At 46.8% G+C, this 25,946-nt stretch overlaps 1 protein-coding gene across 1 annotated transcript; it reads right to left on the bottom strand.

The window, feature by feature from the left end:
* Nucleotides 1-4,852: 4,852 nt before the first annotated feature.
* Nucleotides 4,853-24,477, bottom strand: CACTIN (cactin, spliceosome C complex subunit). Its single transcript, XM_043979651.1, has 10 exons — nt 24,239-24,477; nt 19,150-19,639; nt 16,175-16,270; nt 15,880-16,025; nt 14,794-14,956; nt 13,784-13,898; nt 8,927-9,119; nt 7,382-7,504; nt 6,440-6,741; nt 4,853-5,604 (listed from the first exon to the last, which is right to left on the bottom strand). The coding sequence occupies exons 1-10, from the start codon at nt 24,436-24,438 to the stop codon at nt 5,114-5,116; spliced, it is 2,319 nt and encodes a 772-aa protein (XP_043835586.1). The 5' UTR covers nt 24,439-24,477; the 3' UTR covers nt 4,853-5,113.
* Nucleotides 24,478-25,946: the final 1,469 nt, after the last annotated feature.

Genomic DNA, 25,946 nt, shown 5'->3' on the forward strand with positions numbered 1-25,946 from the left:
TCAAACTGGCCTTTTGATCGTGCCTCATACGTGGCTCTTCATGTTCTCTGTGTCTTTTCACTGGTAGCCCCTGTGGTTGGAATGGCCTCTCTTCTTATCGCTCAGCTCAAGGGCCACATTCTTCATTAAATCTTTTCCTCATTCCCCAGCAGCTAGTACTGTCCTCAATCCCCACCTCATATCTCTTCTGTTTATGTCGTCTCCCACGATAGAATGTAAGTTCCTTGAGAGGGCTGAGATGGTTTGATTTGGGGGTTTGTATCCCCAGTGCTTAGCATGGTGTCTGGCACATGGTAGATCTTTAAAAATGATCATCGTTAGCACCGACCCTGGAGTCAGGACTACCTGAGTTCAAATCCAGCCTCAGACACCTAACACTAGCTGTGTGACCCTGGGCAAGTCACTTAACCTCAATTGCCTCACTAAAAAAAAAAAATAAATAAAAATGATCATTGTTAGATTAGATTCTGTATCCTCTGTAAAAATGGGGATTGGGGTTATTGATTCTCTAACTCTCAGAGGTCATATGAGAAAAATATTTCGTGAATTGCAAAGTGCTAAGGAAACTTACTTCTGGGAAAGGTACGTTGCCACGAAAGGCTAGTAACACATAATCTTCAAACCTTTCTCGGATTGCCTTGAGTCCATCCTACGACCAGGAATCGGGCCCATAGCTAGCTTGTCTCCTTTGCCAACCTCTCCACTTAACTAAATCCTACCTCTCCTTTAAGGCTCGGCTCAAGTTGGTCAGCCAACAAGCACTCCTTAAGAGCTTACTCCTACCAAGCCCCTTTCTCCAGAATGGCAGGGGCAGTGTATCCCAGTAGTAGGCTGCATATGTAGAAATAAAACCAGGCAGTCAACAAATCAACAGGATTTATTAAGCACTTACAACATGTCAGATACTGTGTTGGCCTATGGGAATACAAATACAAGTAAAAAGACAGTTCCTGCCTTCAAGGAGTTTCCGTTCTAATGGGGAAAGACAACCCAAAAAAGGGAGCTGAAAGACAGGGGAGGAGAAAATGCTAAAGCAGGAGCATGGTAGAGAGGTCTGGAGGGTCAGAAGCAGTGCCAGGAGAGGAGGGAGAGAGGGAGAATGGCATGCTTGGGCGCTTACACTCCAAAATGGAGGTTCTGGGAGGAACTCACAAATTTGCGGAGAGATCTTTTGTGGGGAGGATAAACAGAATGGTTTTCTTGTTCCTCCGACTGCTCTGCTGCCTAGCCTTGGTGAACAGTTGCCTTCATTTCCCTGGCTAAGTGCATATTTTTTTGTTTGTTTGTTTTGCAGGGCAATGGGGGTTAAGTGACTTGCCCAGGGTCACACAGCTGGTGTCAAGTATCTGAGGCCGAATTTGAACTCAAGTACTCCTGAATTCAGGGCTGGTGCTTCATCTACTGTGCCACCTAGCCGCCCCCTTATATTTTCTTTATATAATAGATTTCTGACTGCATGCATGGCTCAGATCCAGGCTAAATTTAACCAATTTTCTGGAGGGCTAACTCATGGGCTGTTTCTTTCTTTTTTTTTTTTTTTAGTGAGGCAATTGGGGTTAAGTGACTTGCCCAGGGTCACACAGCTAGTAAGTGTTAAGTGTCTGAGGCTGGATTTGAACTCAGGTCCTCCTGACTCCAGGGTCAGTGCTCTATCCACTGTGCCACCTAGCTGCCCCTTCATGGGCTATTTCTATGCATGGCCAGAGATATGCACACATGTATGTATATGTGTGTATATCTATATCTGATATATTTATATCTATATATCTATATCTACATCTATACTTTTGAGTTTCAGCCACAAGTTAACCTTGACTCAGCTTGTCTATGGATTCCCTTGGGAGGTGATCTTGGGATCAGTATTGGTAAGTGCTCTAAGACATGGCCAGAGGGGCAGCTAGGTGGCGCAGTGGATAGAGCATCAGCCCTGGAGTCAGGAGGACCTGAATTCAAATCCAGCTTCAGACACTTGACACTTACTAGCTGTGTGACCCTGGGCAAGTCACTTAACCCCAAATGCCTCACCAAAACCCCCCACAAAAAACAAAAAACATGGCCAGAGATAACAATAAGAAAAAAGAGGCTTAAACATTCAAGTAGGAAAGGTTTTTTCCTCTCAAGCAAGTCCTCCTCCAGTGCTTCATTGGGGCATAGAGATGACTCTGGATTGTCAAAGGCTGTTAGTGGAGTGCTAACTCTGGGCAAGAATATGTAGCTAGTTAAGGGTAGGAGATACTCATTACTAGAAGTTTGGCCTTAGCAAATAACTGCTAAGTGTGGTAAAACACCCAGACTGATAAAATAACAGGTTCTAAAACCCGAATATAAGAAAGGTTTCAGTTAAAGAGAGTTCTTTCCACCGGAGCTTGGATTTTTCAGTTAAAGACAGAACTTTCTGCCAGTGATAAACAGTAGAATGGAATAAAAGAGTTGAAAGCTGGGCCAGGCTGGCTTTTCCATAGGGAAGCCTCCCTCTGGAAATCAGCCTGATTTAAGTCCAGCCTTACACTGACCTAGACCCTGACTCCTCTAGAGAATCAGAGCAGTTGTCCCTGGTCAGGGTGGCTGATGACTCAGGGCCAGCTGATGCTCACTTATTCAAGTTATTGAGGGTCTCCCTGGGGCCCAGTTACAAGGATTAAGCCTCTAAAAAAGGTTGAAGTCCATAAAATGAACATTTGCTGGGTGTGATGACCTATGCTTGAATTCCCACTGGGAAGGCTTATGGCTGGGAGCTGAGCTTGGATTTTCTGAGCTGCACAAGCTCGGCTAATCGGGCATCCCCAGGGGCTCCCAAAGGAGGTCTGAACTGGCCCAGGTCAGAAATGGAACTGGTGGTCAAATTCCCTTTGACAACCAATAGTGAGGTTGGGTTTGTGAGTGGCCGCTACACTTCCTGCCGGGGTTAGATAGGGAGACTCTGTCTCAAAATAAATAAATACAGGGGCAGCTAGGTGGCACAGTGGATAAAGCACTGGCCCTGGAGTCAGGAGAACCTGAGTTCAAATCTGACCTCAGACACTTGACACTTACTAGCTGTGTGACCCTGGGCAAGTCACTTAACCCTCACTGCCCCACAAAACAAACAAATGAATAAATTAAAAAAATAAAATAAAATAAAAAAAGAAATGCAATGATGATGATGAGCACTCTAGATAGGGGGGACAGAGTCTCACCCTAGAAATCCTGATATATCAAAGCTAAGGAACTCTTTATAAGCTTGGAAGGAATAAAGCAGCATCCTACTCCAGGGTACAGAGTAAACTAAAGGCACTTATTTCCCCAAGAAGAGGTACAAGCTGCAATAAAACTCACAGATGACCAATACCATTTGGGAGGCTAGGACATCTCTGGAATATCCATCACCTTGGCCAGTTATATGCTATTTGGCATTCAAGGCCCTTCATAACCGAACCCCCTCCCTACCTTTCCAATTTTCTTCTTACTCCCTACCATGTATTCTTCAATCCAGCGACAATGGCTTCCTGGCTGTTCCACAAGACACCATCTCTCAGCTCCTGACATTCTCTGTCTGTCCCTCATGCCTTGAAAACTCCCCTTCTTCTCACTACTAACCTCCCTGGCTTCCTTTAAGTTCCAACTAAAATCCCACCTTCTACAGGAGGTCTTCCCCACCCCTCTTAATTAATTCCAGTGCCTTCCCTGTTTATTATTTCCTATTTATCCTGTATATGGCTTGCTTTGTATGTATTTGTTTGCATGTTGTCCTCCCCCATAAGATTATAAACTCCTTGGGGGGCTGGAACTATCCTCGGCCTCTTTTTGTATCTTCAGTGCTTAGCATAGTACCTGGTACACAGTAGAAGCCTAATAAATGTTTATTGATTGGAGAGCATCCAGGTGAAGATGAAACCCAGAAAGCAACTTGCCCAAAGTCTCATAGCAAATGAACGACAGAAGCAGGACTAGCGACCAGCTCTCCTGGGATTCCATGGGAGTCTGACATCCTCACATATTTAGCTACTTTTCCCATCAAGTACAAGTGCCTCTGTAACATACAGAATCCTGTGCTGAAGGAACAGAGGCCCAGCTTCAAGTGGCATTTCTTATACTATTGTACTCATCCTTCAAGGCCTAATTCAAAGCCTTCCTTGACTACTCTAACTCTAATTTCTCCTTTTCTCTGATCACCTCGATTATTCAGTGGCTGTACCTTTTATTATTTGGTTTCACCTGTTTCCTAACTAGATGATGAGGTCTACAAAAACAGAAGTCTGGCGCGGTGGAAAGAACAAGGACTGAGAACTGGGCATCCCGGGTCTAGTCCTTGTTCCAACCCCGATTTGATTTGGGACTCCTTAGTGTCCCCATCTGTAAAATAAAGAAGTTAGACTAAAACATCTTCTAGGCAGGGGCTCTTCACTCTCTTGGTGGTCTGGGAAAGCCTTGTGGACCCCTCTCACAACAGGGTTTTTAAATAATTGAAGGAAATACTAAATTTCAGTGAAAGGTGAATGAAAATAAAGATGTGCTATTTCCCCCCGACCTCCAGAAGTCTAACCCTGGACTCACTGGGGATCTGTAGACCTCGCTAAACCCTGTCCAAGGTCCCTTCCAGCAGAGACGTTCTCTAGTCTAAGATTTCTTCTAGCACCGACATTGTGTGTTTTAAAAGTCCTTCCCCCATTCCCCCATATGCCCCGTACTCTAGGTTAGCAAAGAACTGGGAATAAAAAGCATCTTCAGTAAAATTGTTGACTGAGCAGACGTAGCCATCTGGGAAGTTACGGCTGCCACCTAGTGGCAGAGAAGTGACTAGCAGGCTGTCTGCAGACCAAGATTCTGACCCGGGGAAGTCAGTGGGTGCTGGGGATAGTGAATACATGGAACCTTTACTCCAAAATTGCTTTTATTGAACTGAAAGTAGTCCTGAAGAAACTCTGCTACTGGGCTTAGGGACAGAGGAGGATTTCAAAAAGGAAGGCGCACAGGGCAAAGAATGTATACCCTTGTGTTCCACCCTAGGAACAAAAAGAGACTGGAGAACAGCAACTGAGGGGCGACTCCTCAGGGGAGGTTCAACAGAGAGGACGTGTCCGTCTGTCTGTCTCTGGCCTCTTTCAGAGGCCACGGTTTGGGGTCAGGAGCGCCCCTACCGCCGGTAGCGGTAGCGCTTGAAGTGGAACCAAAGCTGGAAGATGCCATTGGCAAACTGACAGCGGAAGCCGTGGCGATGTGAATACTCCCACTCCCGATTGACGATCTTGAAGGCAATGTCCTCGTAGGGAGGTCCGGCATGGAAACGCAGGATAGCAAAGTCCTTGTTGTCCTGGCACGCCTCGAGGAAGTACTCGGGTGTGGAGCGCTTGTCTATCAGGTCTGGGTAAAAGATGTTGAACTTGTAGCCCTGCACAATCTTTGGTGGGGGGTTATCAAAGTCATAGTGGGTCTGGTTGTATTTGTTCCACTCAAAGCCTGTGTGGACACGGTTGAAGAAGCGAGGCTTGCGGGGCCGGTATTTGTCCGCCCACAGATAGGCCTTGCCTGTGAGGGGCATCTCCACACTGAACTGGGCCTCGTCTGCACCCATGCCCTCCTTGGCCCGGCGGAAGAAGATGTCTTCTGCGCTCTCACTCGCGTCTCCTGTGGCAAACAGAGGGAAGGCAATGGGATATGGAGCTTGGTCAAAGCCTGCACGTAGGCGCCTACACTCCTTACCTAATTACCAGACACCCAGAACTTTGTAGACCTCTTTCTGTTGTATGTGTATCTCTGACTAATCAGCAACACCCCACCCCCCCAACCTCTGCCAACATTTGTTATAAAATCCTAACTTATTCCTGACCCACAGTGTGGTCTATAGAGTCCTGACCAATGCCACAATCCAGGGAATGCACATGCTAACACTAGTGTTCCACTCTCACTAAAATACACTGGTCATTGGCACAGAACCCAGTTATTGTGGAATCGCATCCAACTCTTGTGACCCCATCTGGGGTTTTCTTGGCAGAGATACTGGAGTGGTTGGCCATTTATGGATGAGGAAACTGAGGCAAATAGGGTTAAGTGACTTGCTCAGAGTCACAAAGCTACTAAGTGTCCGAGGCCAGATTTGAACTCAGGAAGACTTTAGGCCTGGGCCCTCTATTCACTGCATCCCAGCAGCCCACAGAACCCCAGAGTAATGCTTAAAAAGAAACTGCCTAACCTAACTGAGTAGGGGACAGAGGATAGAGGAAGAGAAGAAAAGAAAAAGAGGGAGATAGAAAAGGCAAGGAGAGGATCCCACCAAGTTCATAGGGGTGTCAGAATGAAAAACTTGGGACATACTGCTAGAAGTCCCTACTGGACTGAGCTTTCGCCAAACCAGTGGGCAACTTTAGGGCTAGGTGTTGTTCAGGGGGTAGGCCTGCCGTTCAATAGCTATCTGTGAAAGGGGGCACGAGCAGCTGGCTGGGTGAGCACATGCTTCACGTACCTGTGACCTGCAGCTGTTGCCGAGAAAGCAGCAGGCGCTGAAGGTCCTCTTCTGATTCCACCACATGGGCATCAAAGGGCAGCTCGTGGGTGGTGAGCAGCCTGGGGCTGTACTTGCCCGCATCGTAGTCATCCAGGCTCTGCTGGATCAAGTCTTCCTCCATCAGCACTGCTTCCCCCTCGCCCTCCCCGTCGCCCTCGCCTTCCCCTTCGGCTCTGGTCTCGCCTTCAGCTTCTGGCTCCTCAGAGGCGCCTGAGGTGGAAGGCCCTGCTTGGGTCTGACCTCGTTCTTCAGGCTCTGACCTAGAGATGGGAGGGGTGAGGTAGGTGAGCTATTGAGGTTCAGCACCCTTTGACCCTCTCTCACAGACATCTGGGTGACTGTGACGCAGCACCCCTCGTCCAGGCCTCAGGCTCTGGTGGGGAGGCCATGGAGTAGGCCATTTAAAAGCTCCAAACTACTTCCCTTTCCTTTTTTACCCACCGGTCTATCACTTGGGGATTTCTTGGACCTCTGTGGAGTCTAGTTCTTTTCTTGTACTGGTCCCCATCTCAGGGGACAAATCCTCTAGGTCACTTCCTGTGGGAAGCATCAGGGGGGCCTGGGATTAAGGCTCAGACTCTTTTCTCCTAGATAATGAATAGAGTGACCTCCAGATGTCCTCAGGACTCCAAAGTCAAGGAGAGCCTTAAATGTCCATGGCTCAAGACCATGACATCTGGCCGGACAGCAGAGATCAGGCACGGGGCGGAGCAGAAACAAAGAACAAACCACAGGAGCCTGAATAATTCTGAGCTGACATGGGGACCATCGTGTGACCCCTTCCCTGCAGGCCACGTCACGGGAGGTTGGTTGGATAAGCAGGAGGAAAGGAAGAGGAAGCCCTTTGGGTGCCCAGCTCTCCTGTAGAAGACAAAGGTGGCTGTCTTGGGGAACACATACCTTTCACTAGGAGATGATGGCTCCTTCTTGAGGATGGGGAAGAGGGGCTCGCTCTCCACGCCTTGCTCCTGTTTCAGCTTGTACAATTTCTGCCGCAGTACATCCTGGTGACGCTCACGGAGCCTGAAACATGGGAGTAGGACAGAGGGTCATTCCATGGCGTGAGCTACAATGGACCTTTCTTCTGTTTAAATGCTGTCCTGAGGAACTTTACTTCCTCAGCTGGGAAGTGAAGACAGTCCAGGGCTGATGCACAGGTAAAGAGAAAACCCAAGGCAGGAGGCCAGGAAGGCTAGCAGCAACATAATTAGCTCAGGATGAACAGGAATCCCTTACTGTCAGCACAGGAAACTCAAATGCTAATTCAGCATCTACTGTGCCAAAGAGGCCCGTGCTGGATAGTGGGAGATGAGACATAAGTGCACATATGTGTAGTAGCATTTATTCTAGGTCAGTGCATCAGAGACATAGAGAAACGTGCTCTAGGAGGCCTGAAGAAACGGACCAGACAGCCTTGGGAGGCGCCCTCACTGTGTTCCCGATACCTGCCCTGGGAACATGGCCAATATCTTTGTCATTCACATCAGGGGACGAGATGGGACCAGGCCTGGGCGGATGGACATGCCTGCTTTCTTCAAGTGTTTAAAGGCCATCTCATGGAAGAGGAATTAGACTCATCTGGTTTGGCCTGAGAGACCAGAATTAGAAACAATAGGTGGAAACTGCAGAGAGATTTCAGCATAACGTGAGGAAAATATTCCTTGTAATTACAGCCCAAACAAGGTGGGGAGGATGCTTTATGAGGCAGGGGGTTTCTTCTTCCTGGAGGTCTTCAAGCAAAGGCTGGCTGCTTGCTCTCATTCAGGTGCTAGATGGCCACAGAGGAGATTCTGGGAGCGGACCTTTGCAGGACAGGCAGGAGATCAATAGACAAGGAGGAGAAGAGGAAATCCAGGTGCGGGGAACAGCGCAGCACTGGTAAAGGGCGGGGGGCAGGAGTGGGGCAGCAAAGACTTTGTCTAGCACCCAATTTGGGTGGAACATCAAGTCACTGGGAGGGAAAAGTGAGATAAGGGATGGCAATCTGGTACAGTGGCACCCAATGGTGGAGGGCCGCAGGATAGAGATGCAACATGGTACAGGCCTTAGAGCCTCAGGTTTGAATCCTGGTTCAGCTTATGTAACCTTGGCCAAGTCACTTCTCCTTTCTGGGACTCGGTCTCCTCATGTGTAAAATGAGGAGGTCAGACTAGAAGACCTCGAAGGTTCCTTTTGGCTCTAAATCTATGATCCTGCCCACTAGCGGTTTGGGTTAAGCCAGATGGAAACACTGGATCACATCCCTGTAGTTCCAGAATGCTTTTCAAGGGATTTCAAAGCACTTTCATGCAAGGCTGCCATTGATTATCTTGGTTCTTCTGGGAAGAAGCTAAGAGGTGCTACAATGGGAAGGTGAGGAGAGGTTTTTCAGTATGTTGTCTGAAGGCACAGAAGAAGAATTTGCCCTGTGTTCTGGCTCTCTCTCCGCCCACCCCACCCCCTCACCTGGCTCTGGCCATGTGAGCCTTGAGCTGCTGCAACAGGCTCTCCCAGTAGCCAATATCCAGGTTGGGCCCCCCTGCCCGGATCTTGCCCTCGATGCCTTGGAAGATCACTTGGAGCTGATTGTAGGTCTTTCCTTTGAATACCGACTGTACATCAGAACTAACAGAGGCATTCACACCTTCTCGACGCTCTCCTGTGGGGAGAATAGGAGAGAAGCCCATCAGTAAACTGGAGCTTTGCTGCTTATCTACCTCCCTCGTGGTACCACGGCATTCTTCTCTCCACAGATACAATATTCTCCTTGCTCCCCTAACAGGAACCTCTATCAATATCATTCTGTCTCCAAACCATGGAAAGCTCTACCTTCTCTTTGATCATTCTTTTCTCATGGCCTAGAACGTGTCTTCCACAATCTCTGAGTCACTGGCCTGGTGTACAGCTTCTACCCATGTCTAAATGGACAAACACAATGGCCTTTTCTCAAGCCTCTCCCCTTCTGACTGCACTCCAGCTCGACTCTGATGACGCCCTTCCCTCATGAAGATTCTTTCTTCTCTGGGTTCCTGTGTTCTCCTACCCAGAAGGCCATTCCTTTCAGCCTTCTTTGTGGTCTTGGTTCCTTTCTTCACTCTATACAATGATTCTTGGTGATCTCATCAGCTCCCATGGGTTAAACTATCATTTCTATTCAAACAACTTCTATATAATCCACTCCTAGTGTTTCAGTCCCACAATACCAGAGACCCATCGGACATTTTTTTTCTTTTTGCAGGGCAATGAGGGTTAAGTGACTTGCCCAGGGCCACATAGCTAGTAAGTGTCAAGTGTCCAAGGCTAGATTTGAACTTAGGTCCTCCTGAATCCAGGGCCGGTGCTGGACATTTTCAATTCAATATCAAGTGGACACTTAAAATTCAAACATCTGACACAATTCATTATTCTCTTGCTTCCTTTACCCCCCTTCCTAACTTTCCTATTTCTGTCAAGGGTACCAGCATCTCCCCAGTAACCTCCTTACTTTCCCATAAGCCCCATATCCAATCAGTTTTATTGACTCTATCTCCCTAACACATGGGCACCACCTGATTCAGGCCCTTATTGCATACAACCTGGGTTGTTGACTATCCCTCCAATTGGTATCTCCTCCCTAGTCTATCCTCTTCACAGATAACGATTCCCAAAGCACAGGTCTGACCATGTCACTTTCCAGATTAAAATTAAAAAAAGCTTCATTTGTTTCTTATTGCCCCCAACATAAGACACAACCTCTTCTACACAACCTGGTTCCAGCCAACATCTCTAAACTTATGAGAAAATGCTACTGCTTTTCATATAGCTTCCTGCTCCTACCTGTAGTTTTTCCACACATGACCTTCTAGCTTTTGGCACTGTCTCTTTGTACAGGCTGTCCCCATAGGTCTTAAATGACTCCTTCCTCACCTCTCTCCCTCCCCCTCTCCTTCCCTCTGTCTCTCTCTCATACAATCCCCATCCTCAGTGAAAGCTCAGTTCTAGTCCCATCTCCTCTAGGAGGGCCTCTTCTTCTTCTTTTTTTTAAATTTGCAGGACAATGAGGGTTAAGTGACTTGCCCAGGGTCACACAGCTAGTAAGTGTCAAGTGTCTGAGGCTGGATTTGAAGTCAGGTCCTCCTGAATCCAAGGCCAGTGCTTTGTCCACTGTGCCACCCAGCTGTCCCAGGAGGGCCTCTTCTGCTTCACCACCTGGCTACTGACTCCTCCTGCCCAAACTGCCCTGCATTCACTACTTCTCTACCCTATCTCAGCTACATAAAGACGGTCACCCTCTTGATCTTGTCATTGCCCACAAATGTTCTGCTTCCATGTTTATGAGCTCTCAAATTCTCTTACCTAATCACCAGTGCCATCACAACTCCACCATCCACTTTGCCTTGCAACCCCAAACCCTGCTCTCCAAACTCCTGACCCCACCATTCTTAGGCCGTCACCCTGCACAGACATAGGTTCTCTCTCCTGCTCTTTGCCCTCACCATGGCTTCCAGGCCCTTGAGCCCTTTAGTTTTTTCCCAGGTCATTACCTACACTGGCTACGCCCATGTCCTTTTCTCACCTTGGTCTAATCATAGGACCAAAAATACTCTCTCCAAATTTACTAACAACCTCTTAACTGACAAATCAATTGGCCTTTTCTCAATCTTCATCCTTCTTGATTTTTCTGCAGATTCTGACCTAGCTGATCACTGTCTTCTTGACAATCTCTTCTTTCTAGGTTGATACTATTCCATCCTGGTCCTACTTAAGGACTGCTCCTTCTTAGTCGGCTCTGCTGGATCTTCACCAGGTCATGCCTACTTATCGTGCGTGTCCCACAGGTCTTTGCTCTGGGATCTCTTCTCTTCTTGCTCTATACTATTTCACTGGGTGATCTCAGGAGCTCCCATGTATTCAATGATTATCTCTGTGCTGAGGATTCTCAAACTCTCTGCTGACCTCCAGTCTTTTATCTCCAACGGGCAGCTAGGTGGCGCAATGCACAGAGCAGCAGGCCTGGAGTCAAGACATCTTCCTGAGTTAAAATCTGGCCTCAGACACCACCAAGTCACTTAACCCAGCTGGCCTCGGTTTCCTGATCTATAAAATGAGCTGGAGAAGGAAATAAACCACTCCAGCATTTTTGCCAACAAAGCCCCACATGGGGTCATACAGAGTCAGGCACAACCGAAAACAATTCAACAACAAAGTCATTATCACTGGACATTTCAAATGAGATGTCCTTTAGACATCTTAAACTCAGCATGTCCCAAACTTAACTCATTATCTCTCCCCGAAACTCTCCCTTCTTAACTCCTCAATTACCCCTGAGGGTGTCATTATCCTCCCAGTCACCCAGGCTCCTAACTGAGGTGTTATTCTCCAGTCCTCCCTCAATGCCCACACCCAATCTATTGCCAAGGTCTGCTGATTTTACCTTTGTACTCTCTCTCATAGCTGTTCCCTCTCTCTTCTGACACTGGCCTCACCATAGTGAAAGACCTTATCACCTCATGTCTGGGCTGTTGCAATCGCCTGTTAGCTGGTCTCCCTGACACAAGTCTCTGTCCATTGCAGTCCAATCTCCATGGGGCTACCAAAGTGATCTGACCAGGTCACCCCTTTACTCAATAAACTCTAGTCGCTCCCTATCACCTTCAGGATCAAAAATAAGAATTTCTCTTTGGCACAATCTGGCCCCTTCCTACATTTCCAGCATTCTTCTACCTTCCTTCCCGCCTGTGCACTCGGTGACACTGGCCTACTTGCTCTTCCTGGCACGAGACACTCCACTGCAAGTGCCAACATTTTCATTGGCGTCCCCCATGCCTGGAAGGCTCTCCCTCCTCATCTCTGCCCCATCGTTTCCTTTAAGTCCCAGTTAAAATACCACCTTCTACAGGAAGCTTCTCCTGATCCCCCTTAATCCTAGGGCCTTCCCACTGTCGATTATCTTCAATTCTGCCTCTATATGGCTTGTTTGTACATAGTTGCTTCCCTCGGTGAGAGTCTTGAGAGCAGGGAGGATCTTTTGCCTTTCTTTGTATTCCCCGCACCTAGCAGAATGTCTAACTCTGCACATAGTAAGTGCTTAATACGTGTTTATTGACTGGCTGACTGGCTTAGCATATGACTTAAAGCTTATTTATTTGTGTGAAAGTTGTTTCCCTTGATAGAATGTAAGAGCTTCAGAGCAAAGACTGTTTCATTTTTGTCTTTGAATTCCTAGAGGCTAGTATAGTACCTGGCACTTAGTAGGTGCTTAATAAATGCTTGTTGATTAATTACCTCTTCCAGGAAGCCTTTCTTGACCCTCCCCCATGCGCAGTACTTAATCTCATTCTCTTATGGGTTCATACAGTGCTTAGTACAACCTGGATCAATCATATGGACACATTATTACCTGCACTCATTACATAGCCAAAATACATCTACTGAGGCTATATGCTATAGTAGACATTTTGTGAGTCTCAAGGCTCAGAGCTGGAAGGCACCTTAGAGATCAACTAGTCCAACCCCCTTTTGACAGATGAGGAAACAAGCCCAGAAGGGCTAAGCAACTTACCCAAAGGCCCATAGGGTAATATGTGGCAGAGGCAGAATGAGAACACAGGTCCCCAGTCTCCAAACTCACTGCTCACTGAACTAGATGGTAAGAGACTCAAATTCTAGTACAGGCTCTTCTGCTACTTAGTCATATCTTGATCAAGCCACTTGACCTCTCTGGGACTCAGTGTCCTCATCTGTAAAAAGAGAGGATTGGACTGGATCTTTGAAGAACACTTCCAGTTCTCAGGAGTCTAGTCTGTCAGTCTAGATTGTAAGCTCCTGAAGGCAGGAACCGTCTTTTGCCTCTTTTTCTATTCCCAGCACTTAGCACAGTGCTTGGCACACAGTAGGCACTTAATAAACATTCACTGAATGAATGGAATGACTGTGTCTATGAAGTGAATTCAATAAAACCTGTCCTAGCTCCTCCCCCTGGTGGCCATAAGAGAAATCACACCAATATGGGGCCAATGCCATTTCAATGCTATTTTTCAGCTTAAAAATGTCAAAAGCTTGAAAAAACCTTAGAGATAATGCAGTGTGACCCCTATGTTTTCATTTGGGGGGGATCACAGCTTGCACAGGGGAAGGGACTTTCCCATGATCACATCATAAAGCTGGCAGCACTGGGATTGAAATCCAAGTTGCCTGCCTTCCTGCACCAAGCTCTTTTTCCTGCACCTTGTTAAAAAAAAATAACCCTAGGTATCAGCTCCCCACCCCCTGTCCACCCTCCCCCACCAGGACCAAGACTAAATGACTGATCAGTGCCTTTAGGTACGTGGGCCCAACAGTTACCTGGCCCCTTTCCAGATGCCTCAAGCTTGCGGAGTTTGGAGATCTCATCCTCTGTAATGATAGTCATATCTCTCCAGAAATCTACATTCTTGCCCTGTTCCAATTCCATGTAAACCTAAAATTGGAAGAGCAGAAAAAACTTGTGATCCAGACTTTGAGGAACTGCCAAACATCACCCAGGAAGGGCTCATTCTGTCTGATCTTACAGGAGTGAAAGGAAGCAGGTCAGTCAGAAAGAAGTGGATATTCAGTTGGGCTTTGAAAGATAGGAAGGTTTTGGAAAAGCAATAAGAAGAACAGCTTTCTAGGTTTATAGAACTGAAAACTGGAATGAACCTCAGACATGATCCAGTTTGATCCCACTCAGTTTACAGGTGAAGAAATTGAGGCCCAGAGACATTAAGTAACTTGCCAAAGTCTTTCAGACAGTATGCAGATCAGGACTTGAGCTCTGTGTCTTCTGTCTTTAAATAGCGGAAGCAAAGGTGCAAAGAGACCGACCAGTTGACCATCCATCCGTCGTCAAGTCAGCTGTTTATTAAAGGCTCAATATATGTGCATAGTGTAGTGTTAGGTTGGAGGCAGGAACCACAAAATTACTTTGTCCTTTGTTTTGATGGAGTTTATAATCCAGCAAATAGGTTATGACCCAAAATGTGTATTAAGTGGTAACGAGAATGCAAAACAATAGGAGAGATGGAAGAAAAGACCATTTCTGAATGGGATGGCAGTATCTGAAGGGTAAGTAAGGCAGAAACTAGATGAAGGAGAGGGAAGGTGAGGCATCCCAAATCTAAGGAATAGTGTGAGTAAAAGGATGGTGGCAGAACACTGCATATAGATGAGGGGCAGAGAGAGGGTGGGATCACAAATAGGGTAAAGGGAAGTGGGGTGAACTAGGGACTTTCCCCCAGCTGGATGCTTTGGTTTTGGAAAACACACTGGTCCCTAACCTAGTAAGGAAAACTGCTACAGGAGGAGGGGCCCTGCTTGGCAGTGAAGGCAGCTACCTGTATGTCCTCCAGAAGGTCTTCCATGTCTGACACTGTGAGGCCATTGAGGAAGGTGTAGGGCTCATGCATCTCCACAGCCAGGTCATCGTCCTCTGCACTGATGTACTTGGCCAGGAGATCGATGGGCTTCGCCCGGCCATCCCTTATGCGGATTTTAGAACTGCAAACAGCGACAGAGCATGTCAGTGGTTATAGCCTGGGAGCTAGAGGTGGCATCTGGTTATGGTCTGAGCTCCCAGAGCAAATGTGTGGCCGTGGTGAGAGAGCCCACTGCCCAAAGCCCAGCACCAACCCTCTCTAGCTGGGTGGTCAGAGGTGGTCTTGCAGTGCTCCTACAGTTACAAAACATAGTAATGACTGCGCCAGCTAGCTCAGGGTCTGCGCTTTGTTGATCTTAAACATCATAGGAATGTTGGGCTTTTGTATGGCTGCTAAGGGTAGTGTGTGGTCACGGCCAACAGTGCTAAGTTGTGCCAGAGGGTAGACAAGTGGGTTGGTGCCTGGGCCAGAGTTCATGGGGATGTATACTATTGGGCTATGTGCCCTTCCTTCCCTGCCCCCAGGAACTTACAAATTCATGAGAGCTTGACTATCTGATAAATGACAATCAACCTTGGAGAAAATACTTTTCCCCAGCGCAAAGACAGTCTGGGGAACAGGAGGGAAGAGAAGAGCCTTCTCCCAAATGGGCAAGAAACAGTGTCCCTCAGCTCTGTAATTTTGGACAAGCCCTCAAAGCGCTCTGCTTGAGGTTTCCTTTAATCCCTACTAGGCCTGAGGGCTTGATTGACCAGGTGGTAGCCCTGTCTTCACTACCAGTCCTCCTTAGCTGGCCTTGGAATACTTGGTATCCTTGATTCTCCTCACACTGGTGAAGCCAAAACCCCTCCTCTTTCCTTTAATGACTCATTAATGTTTTATTTTTGACAGGGCAACTCCAGGAAAGATGGAGACTAGAACTCAAAGCCTTGGCCGAGACCAGTCAGAGGGGTTCTGTCCTAACTCCCGACATAGAACCCTTTGGCATTTCTCCCTCCCACCTGGACTGTTAGCCCTTGCTGTCGCCAGCAGACACGGACACACCGAAGTTTGGCTTGTTGAAGGTGGAAGTTGTCTTCCTGTTCCTCCCACGTTTTGAAGTGCTCTGCCTCCTTCTCCCTCTGCAGCATCTCCAGCTCTTGCTCCCGCATGGCTTTCTCCCTCTCTCGCTCTAAGCGCAGCTGCTTCACCTGGGAAATGGAGGTGAAATTGTCATGACTGTGGGGTGGTGGAACCGAGGGGAGAAAACAAGCTATCCTTACAAAGAAATCCCCAAAGAGGGGAGAGGCTTGAGGGCCGAGAGACCATCCCTGGCCCTGGCCCTTGGTTGAATTCCTACCTTCTGCAATTCTAGTCGATTGTCTTCCTGGATTCTCTTGTTTCTCTCCTTCAGCTCCTTCTCTTCCAGGTGGCTGATACCCTTCTTCTCTAGTGCCTGAAAAGACAAACATATGACTTGCTGAATTCCAGTTCAGTGTCTGTAAAAGTTCAGCTGCCTTGTGCAAATTCACCAGGGAAAGTACAGCAATAAGGAGAAGGGGGTCTTGGTATCTCCTTAGCTTTCTACTACATTCTGCTGGTCATGGGATCATAACACTTAAGTATTGGAAGTGACCATTGCAGATCCACTGAAGCAACCCTTATATTTTATAGAAGAGGAAACTTAAGGTTTTGCTTTTTAAAAGAAACTTCAAGGTCTCACGCTAATATGTTCCCAAGCAAGTTTTAGGAATCCTGACCCTAAATCCAGTGTTCCTTCTGTTACACCAGGGGTTCTTAACTTTTCTTGGGTCATGGACCCATGAACCCAAAATAATGTTTTTAATGCACAAAACACAAAGGAAACCAGTTATATGGAAATAAAGATATAATGATGTAACACTTTTCCCTTCCAAGTTCATGGATACTCTGAAACCTATCCATGGACTCCTTGGGAGTCTGGGAACACAAGGTTAAGAACCTCTATATTTGGGGGCAGCTAGGTGGTACAGTGGATAGAGCACCGGCCCTGGAGTCAGGAGTACCTGAGTTCAAATCCGGCCTCAGACACTTAACACTTACTAGCTGTGTGACCCTGGGCAAGTCACTTAACCCCCATTGCCTCACTAAAAAATAAAAAAAAAAAAAAAAGAACCTCTATATTTACTACATTGTACTGATTTTCTACAAGAAGACTCTTTCATGAAGCACCCCCCCCCTTTTTTCTTTGCAAGGCAATGAGGGTTAAGTGAGTTATCCAGGGTCACACAGCTACTAAGTGTCAAGTGTCTGGGGCTGGATTTGAACTCAGGTCCTCCTGAATCCAGGGCTGGTGCTTTATCTACTGTGCCACCTAGCTGCTCCCATGAAGTCTTCCTAAATTCAAAGTAGGACTAAGCACCCCAACCATAGATAGGAATTGCCATGGTTCTCCTTCCTACCCACTTCCACCTCCACCCCCTTCTTGTTCTGGGCACAGTAACCAAGTCAGTAGTGAAAGGGTGTGTCACATAAACCAGCTCGTTGTCCTGTGCCTCCTCAGACCAAAGCTTCCACTTTTGGCCACCACTCCCTTTCTTCTATGTGTAGATGTAAGCTACTTGAGGGCAGGGGTGTCTCTTAATATTTGTTATCCCTGGGGGCAGCTAGGTGGCACAGTGGATTGTACACCGGCCCTGGAGTCAGGAGGACCTGAGTTCAAATCCAGTCTCAGACACTTGACACTTACTAGCTGTGTGACCCTGGGCAAGTCACTTAACCCCATTGCCCCCCCCCCCAAAATTGTATCCCTAATGCTTAGCACATAATAAATGCTTAATATTCATTCACTGAATTATCTTAAGGGTTGTTGTGGAGATTATTAGGATTGTTTTGCTTGATAGAACTAAGACTAACTGGACTTTATAAGGAAGCCTCCGCCTGATATGAAGATAAACAAGCAGTGCTATTCAAAAACAGACTAGGCTGCCTTTGGAGGTAGTGAATAAATCATTGGAAGGTAAGTAGAGGCTGGATTTCTATTTGTTGGTGGGCATTATAGAGACAATTTATATTTCAGGCAGAGTTAGACTAGATGATCTGAGATCCCCTCTGACTATGAGATCCTATAAACTAGCGGGGAGAGGAGCATGAGAGGGAAGAATGCAAAAGATATTGTGATGGAAAAATATAAAGGGTTGAGTGTGTGAGCAATAATTCATGTGGACCACTACTCTATTCCAATTGGTATGAATTAGTTTGATATTTTACATAAATCATATAGGGATAGATAAGTTCTTTCTTTTTTTTTTTTTGCAAGGCAATGGGGATTAAGTGACTTGCCCAGGGTCACACAGCTAGTGTCAAGTGTCTGAGGCCACATTAGAACTCAGGTCCTCCTGAATTCAGGGCCAGTGCTCTATCCACTGCGCCACCTAGCTGCCCCCGATGGATAGGTTCTTACAGTGGGCTTCAAACTTTAATGTAATGTTCACTACTTGTTTACAAGGCTCACTTGCACAACCACAAGAATGCTGACAAAGATATCTCCATCCTGTTTTGCTCAAATTCCATGTCCAAACACAGCAAGGGAGGGATGCCTTGATGCTCTGGAAAGGCCTCCAACTTAGTTTTGAACATTAGGACCATTTTCTCTTGGTCAACATGAGCAGGTGCCCATCTTATGACTCCTTAGTCAGTGTAGATGCCCCATGCTTCACCCAACCCGTGAATCTGCTGCTGATGTCATTTTTTGGCCCTCAAGAGCAAGGTCTATCAACCAATGAGATTCTGTGTTTTGCCCTGCCTCTTTTGCCTATTTGGGGATCAAACCTTATAGAAACAAGGTACTGGAAGGAGGCATCTTAGATTGTGAGGAAGATCTGAGATCCACTTCATTAGAGGGGACCATGGACCCTTTAATAAAGTGCCAATGGCTCAGAGTTCTGCCTCAGTGGTTTTTCTTGTAGTTTGGGTAATTATAATTTCCACAAGACCAAATGGGTCAGGGCACAGGGAAGAACTGTGGACTGGGAGTCAAGGAGTCTGGGCTATAGACTACCCTCTGTCAATGATGGGCAATGTGGCCTGGAGAAGACATTTCTGATAAAATGTAAAACTCCTGGAAGGCAGGGGCTGTTTAATTCTTGTATCTGTGTCCCCCAGGGCCCAGAGTATCTAATAAATACTTATTGAATGACTGGTTTCCCGTTCTGAACCACAATGACCTTACTTATTAAAACAGGTGATTAGATGTGATGATCCCTAGGTCTCTGTCACTGTTAAGATGTGATGATTTTCTATCTCAACCCAGTAGCACTGTCACACAGACAGCGAAGGTTGTAGCCCACCCCTCACCTTGTTCCATATGAAGGTTCCCAGCAGATTGTTGTCTCCAAAGGGATTGTCAGTATTGGTGTAGCCCATGTACTCTTCACCCCAGCCCATCTTTTCTCTCTTCTTCCGTTCTTTGGCCTCCTTCTTTGCCAGTCTCCGGGCTCGTTTCTCCTCAGGTGTCTCAAAGGCCTTCATCAACTCTTCTTGCTGCTTTTTCTCTTCCTTCAGCCTCCGTCGCTCCTGGAGGCTCAGTTTCTTGTCCAGGGCCTCTTGAGGGCTCTGAGAGCGGGGCGGTGAAGGTGATGGAGAAGACACCGAAGAGGTGGATGATCTAGAATCATGGCGTCTCCTCCTGTGTCTACTCCTGTGACCCCTCCTTGGCTCACTTCCAGAATCTGACTGGGAAGGCTCCCGAGATTGGGGTCGAGATCTTCTTGGGCTTCTGCGGTCCCTTTCAGAGGTCTGATATTTCTTTGATTTCCTCCTATGTCGCTCCTCTTCAGAATCTGATCTGTGGAATAAATTACAACATCTTTTACTATGAAAGATTCTCAAGGGTTTCATTAACTCTAAAAGCTCAGCTTGTAGATCCTATAATATGAAGATGGTGGGCAGGGGAGAAACTTACCACAGGGATAACAGATCACAGAATACCAGAGAGAATATAAGGATAATTAAAGATTATCTAGTCAAACCCTATTATTTTACAGTTTAAAGTATAGGAATGACAGGTTTTTGGATAGAGATGGAATATATCTAACACAATGCATATGTATTTCTTGCCTTCTCAATGGGTGACTGAAGGGAGGGAGAGAATTTGGAACTCAAAACTTTATATTTTTATTAATTTTTTTTTTGGTGAGGCAATTGGGGTTAAGTGACCCTGGGCAAGTCACTTAACCCTCATTGCCCTGAAAAAAAAAAGAAAGAAAGCTAAAAACAAATAATGAATTTATTGTTATTATTTTAAAAAAGAGTAAATGTACCTGCAATTGTGAAAATATGATCAAAAGGGCTTTACACTGAAAAGGTATAGGGAGGGGGCAGCTAGATGGCGCAGTGGATAAAGCACCAGCCCTGAATTCAGGAAAACCTGAATTCAAATCCGGTCTCAGACACTTGACACTTACTAGCTGTGTGACCCTGGGCAAGTCACTTAACCTTCATTGCCCAGCAAAAAGAAAGAAAGAAAGAGAGAGAGAGAGAAAGAAAGAAAGAAAGAAAGAAAGAAAGAAAGAAAGAAAGAAAGAAAGAAAGAAAGAAGGAAGGAAGGAAGGAAAGGAAGGAAGAAAAAGAAAGAAAGAAAGAAAGAAAGAAAGAAAGAAAGAAAGAAAGAAAGAAAGAAAGAAAGAAAGAAAGAAAGAAAGAAAAGGTATGGGGAGAGAAAACACTGACAATAATATATACCAGCAGTGTAGTCTAGAGGAGACAGTTTCAAATTCAGCCTTAGGAAGACCTAATTCCAACTTGGACTTTTTCTAGACGTGGAACTCTGGGGAATCACTTGACCAGAGTCTCAGTTTCCTTATTTGTAATGTGTTGTTTGAAATATTGGGGGTAAGCCTGTCTCTGTTCTAAGTTATTGGGGAACTTAGCTGGGGTTTCTAATATATTGCTACTTATAAATTAGAGGCTATTGCACCAGTTTGGGCAGCAAGCACTTATCATTAATTTGACCGTGTGTAAACCCAGTATAGCATCCCAGGAAGGGGGGACTGGGAAGAGCCAGCCCGGGTGTAAGGTAAGCGTAAGGTGAGTCAGTATAAGGGAGAGGTGTGGCCAGAAGAAAGGAGAGAGAGTGAGTACACAGAGAAAAAGCACATGGCCTCAAGTCCTACATTACCTAAAGGAGAGAGAGTCCCAGGAAGTTGATGGGAAAGAGGGGGCACATGGCAAGTTCCAGCAGCTCCCTTGTGCCAGTGAGAGCACGTAAGCCTCCTGCAGTCCACCCCTGTTCCTGTTTTGATAGGGGTGGCTCTTACACATTCCTCAATGCTAATTGGCTTGGAATCTGTCACAAGCACCAAAGCTTAGGAAGAACACTGGTAGTTAATGCAGAGGATGGCAACCAGGATGGTGAAGGGCCCTAAATCAAGTCACATAAGAAGCAGCTGAAAGAAGTGGGGAAGTTCAGCTTGAAGGGAGTGACATCACAGATATCTTCCAAGACTCAAAGAACTTGACCTGTTTAAGGGAGGTTAGATTTGTTCTACTTGGCTCCAGAGGAGACAAACGTTGACTTGATGTTAAAACTTTCTAATGATCAGAACCATCCCCTACTACAGACCTTCAGTGAAAGTCCGGATGAACACTTGTCTGGTGTGCTGAGTGCTTGTAGGAACATGAATTGAACACAGTGGTCTTTTCCAACATCCAGAGAGGAAAAGTCACTTGCCTGGTGTAAGTAAGTCAGTGCCAAAGTCAGTCAAGTGTCCTGACCTTCAGTTCAGTGATCCTACTGTCGTGTGTATTTGAATAGGTTCAAAGAGATTACTCTCTTCCAAATATTTATTAGACTGGGATGGGGATAAAGACTGGACCTGGGATTTCATTAGTCCAGGGGACTTCCAGGTGAAGTGATTCTTTCTCTCTGCCAATGCAGGTCAGTACCTTCTCTGAAGTCTTAGAGAACTGCATAGAGCACTGAAAATTGAAGTCACTTATCCAGTGCCACATAGCCAATATTTGTAGGAGGTGACACTTGAACTCTGGTTCCTCCTAGCTCTCTATCCACTATGCTATTTTGCCTCTATTAGACGACAATTCCCATTTTCTTCCAAATCAGCAACAATCAAGGTAAGATGTTAAGCCAAAAGAGTGTCTGGACCATAATCAATTGTGACTCAGGTTCCCTGTTATCCCTGCAACAAACAACTTATCTCCCTGCCTTGTGTGTAAAACTCAATATCAGATATCAGAATATCAGGGCTGAGACAATGCCTTGATCTAGGGGAGCCCTGATTTGAGGAGCCACAGTCCTGTCCTCAGGAAGCTGCCAGTCTGAAGGGGAGAGAACTAAGAATGTTGCTGCTGCCCTCTGGAAATTCTGCTTCTGAGGGAAAGATAATAGTTTCTGCCCTCAGAGAACCCCTAATATGAGAGAGGAGTCAAGATCCTAAAGTCAGAGGAAACATGATCGTATCTGAACCTTAGAAATATTCATTTTTTTACGTGGAGAAGTTCCAAACAGAAATGAAAATGATGCAACAGCAAAAGGGATCAATAAAAAGAGAAATTTTAAAAAGCTAGCTAACCTCAAGCAGCCTTGGACATGGAAATGATTATAACCTATTTTCAAAGATTAGTAACAAAATATTTTAATTTTCTTTCCTGAAAGATCTCCTAGGTTGCTCAGTAAAGTGTTTTTGTTGAAATAAAAAATAAAATAAAAAAAATAATTTAACAGCAGCTATGTGGAGGATGGATTAGAGAGTAGGAAGAAATTGGAAGTAAGATTAATTAGGAGGCTGTTGCAGTAGTCCACCCAAAGTGTTGAGAGCCTAAATTATAGTGCTACTGTCTAAGTGGAGAAAGCAAGACATGCTAGGGAGGTGGAACTAACAATATTTAGCAATAACTGGATTGGGGAGGGGGTGCAGAAGGAGGAGGGTACAATCAAATATAACTCCAAGGTTGTGAACTAGGGTGGAAAGAAGGATGGTGGAGCTGACCCAAAGAAACAGGAACAGATTAGTTAAGGAAAGTTGTGGGGTTGGGGTCACAGATGAGTTTACATTTGGATATAATGAGTTTGAGAGACCCATCAACTATCTAGATGAGAGTGTAGTTGACCACTGATAACACAAGGATGAAATTCAGGGTAGAGAGCAGGGCTGGATGCAGGCAGAGGTCTGGGAAGAACAGGATCACAGATCTAGCTGGAAGGGGTCTCAGAGGCCATTTAGTCAAACTCTTTAATTTTACACATGAGGAAACTGAGGTTCAATGAGGTCAAGTGGCTGGTCCATGGTCATACATGTAGAAAGTGTGGGAGGTAAGATATGAACTTGTGTCCTTTGACTCTGAGCCACTGCTCTTTCCACTGTGCCAGGTAGCCTCCCAAACCACACTTTCACCTTGGGTTCTTTGACGTCCCATTCAAACCCAGGAGCAGTGACATCCGATTAGTTATGATGGGGAAGGGAATAATCATGTTCAGGTATTTGAAAGGCTGTCATGTGCAGGACTGATCGGATTTGTACTGATGGGGGGGGGAGGGGCAGAAGTAACGGAAAGAAAGTGCAGAGAGGCAAACTGAGACTTTCCCATTAACTTCCTATCACCGCTGTCCCAAAAAAGTTAAAGGCCACCTCTGGAGGTGTCATGTTTCCCTTCACTGGAAGCCTTCAAGCAGAAGCTTGATTACTACTTGTCTGGTTTGTTGTAGAAGGAAATTCACGTTCAGGTACAGGTTATATTAGGTGGCCTCTGAGGTCTCTTCCAAGTTTGAGATTGTGTAAACCCATGAGAGCTGATGAGATCACTGGGAGAAAAGAGGGCCTGGGATGAGGACTTGGAAGACGCCCACGAAAAGGAGTGAAACGAGATAGTCCTTGCAAAGCAAAGCGTTTTGAAAACCTTAAAACCTTATGTGTGCTACCTATTATCATTAATAGCAGCTAGCATATATACAGGTTTGAAGGTTTGCAGAGTGACTTACAGATACTATCTCATTCGACCCTCACAGTAATCCTGGGGGTGGGTGGGGTGGGGTTGTGTGCTGTTATTGTCTCCGTTTCACAGTGGAGGAAACGAAGGCAGAGGGACTTTAGGTAAAGTGACTGGTCCAGGGTCACATAGAGAGTAAGTGTCTGAGACCGAATTTAAATTCGGTTCTTCCTGATTCTAGGTCTGGCGCTCTAACCACTGAGACACTAGCTGCCTAAGCAAGATCGGGGGTGAGGGTCTTACAAAGACACCCGCCGCCCCTCAAACGACACCCACTAAGAGATGACCAACATCCCCGCACTGGGGACAGAGCACTTCTGACCCATCCTTTAAGGGTCTCCTGCAAAGCAGACGGTCACAGTCACAGTCACAGATGGAGCTGACCAACACCCACACACTAGGGGCAGAGCGCTCCTGACCCAGCCCCCAGGGGTTTCCTCACCCCGCTCTCCGCTCCCGGCTCCGGCTCCGCCGCCGCCGCCGCCTCTTTCTCCCCTCGCTGTTCTCTCGTCGTCGCCGTCCATCGCGACTCCGGCTCCGGCTCCGGCTCCTGCTCCGCCGCCGCCTCCGGCTTCTGGAATCCGGGGAGCGCGAGCGAGAAGATGAACGAGACAGCGAGCGAGACTCCCGGCTCCGACCCATCAGCCAACCCGGATACAACCGCTAGCCCCACGCGCCTCAGAGGAGGAAGCCCCCGGGCTGGGAAGGGCCTTTTTCTCTGCCCGGCGCAGGCTGAGGCTGCCCCAGACAGAGCCAGTTTACTAAATAAATAAAAATTAAAAAAAAATTAAAAACCACCAAAGCTGCCTCCAAAAAAGCAGAAATATACTTTCACCCTTTCCCCACCTCTAATTGGTCTCTGCTTTTCTCTAGTAAGGGCCGACGTGGCCTAGGCCGCTTGCTCTGTGTGCTTCAATTTCCTCAGGCAATCTCTCGGACAGCTCTTGCTCCCTGCTCCCTTTACGCCAGAGGCTCGGCGGAGAGTTCCATTGGAAGATGACAACCCCGAAGCTGACGTCCCAGGAGGCGGGGTCCTGGGAAGCCGCTTGGGTTCGAATTCTACGCAGGCTAAGATGGGTTTCTCAATCTTTTGGATATTTTGGCAGTTCTCATGGGTTGTTACTGTTTCTCTCTGAAACAACACTTATTTTCTCTTATAAAGCCAACCAATCAAGAAGCATTCATTAAGCGCCTACTGTGTGCCAAATTCTGTGCCAAGGGCTGGGGGGTATAAAGATAAAAACGGTCCAGTGTCTGCTTCCATTCTCATACGAGAGACTACGTGCGCGTATCAAGGTTTATTCGCAGCATCTTCCGAGCAGAGAACAGGTGACCTCGGGGGGGAGGGCATGAGGGTGACATTTATGTTGAGTCTTGGAAGAAAACCGGGGACTTCGTGGGGTGGGAGTGGGGAGTGCATTCTAGGCAGGAGAGACGGGGCAAAAGCTTGGAGTGGGAGGAGGGAGGTGGAGGATCGATCAGGCATAGAGTGTGTGCAGACTGCTGCTGTGAAATAAGTGCACGCGTAGGAGGGGACCCTGTTGTGATGAACTTTGAAAATAAAATAGGACGCTCTCTCTCTCTCTCTCTCTCTCTCTCTCTCTCTCTCTCTCCCCCTCCCTCCCTCCCTCCCTCCCTCTCTCCCTCTCTCCCTCTCTCCCTCTCTCTCTCCCTCTCCCTCTCCCTCTCCCTCTCTCTCCCCTCCTTCTCCCCCTCCTTCCCCCCCCCCCCCATTAGATTGTGAGTTCTTTAGCGGCAGGGACTGTTACCTCCTTTCTTTGAACCTCCGACGTTTAAGCACATTGCCTGGGACGTATCTTATTATCTGTTCTGATTGATATCTGTTCCTCTGGGTAGTAGGGAGCCACTGGAATTTGTTGTGGGGAGGGAACGTGTGATCAGACGTGCAGTTTATGAAAATTACTTTGGAAACTTTTGGCAGGGAGGCCAATTTAGGAGGCTGTTTTAATAGTCAAAGTTAGGAGCGATGATGACGTGTAGAGAGCATCACTCTCCGTCTATTGACTCAGGTCTTCAACTTTAGCGTCGTTCTCAACTCTTCCTTTGCCCTCCACTCTCTGTACCCAATCAGTGGCCAAGGCATATTGATTCTTCCACGGTCTCTCTTGGCATCCATCCCCTTTTCTCCA

The sequence above is a fragment of the Dromiciops gliroides genome, chromosome 1 (genome assembly GCF_019393635.1).
Source record: "Dromiciops gliroides isolate mDroGli1 chromosome 1, mDroGli1.pri, whole genome shotgun sequence".
Taxonomy (NCBI): Eukaryota; Metazoa; Chordata; class Mammalia; order Microbiotheria; family Microbiotheriidae; genus Dromiciops; species Dromiciops gliroides.

Excerpts from the sequence above, each read along its gene's own strand:
- CACTIN (XM_043979651.1), bottom strand. The coding sequence starts at position 24,438 with ATGGGTCGGAGCCGGGAGTCTCGCTCGCTGTCTCGTTCATCTTCTCGC. Across the intron at positions 9,120-13,783 it reads GGCATCTGGAAAGGGGCCAG|GAGAGCGTCGAGAAGGTGTG; the intron begins GTAACTGTTGGG and ends TTCTCCCCACAG. Across the intron at positions 7,505-8,926 it reads GCTCACATGGCCAGAGCCAG|GCTCCGTGAGCGTCACCAGG; the intron begins GTGAGGGGGTGG and ends CCCATGTTTCAG.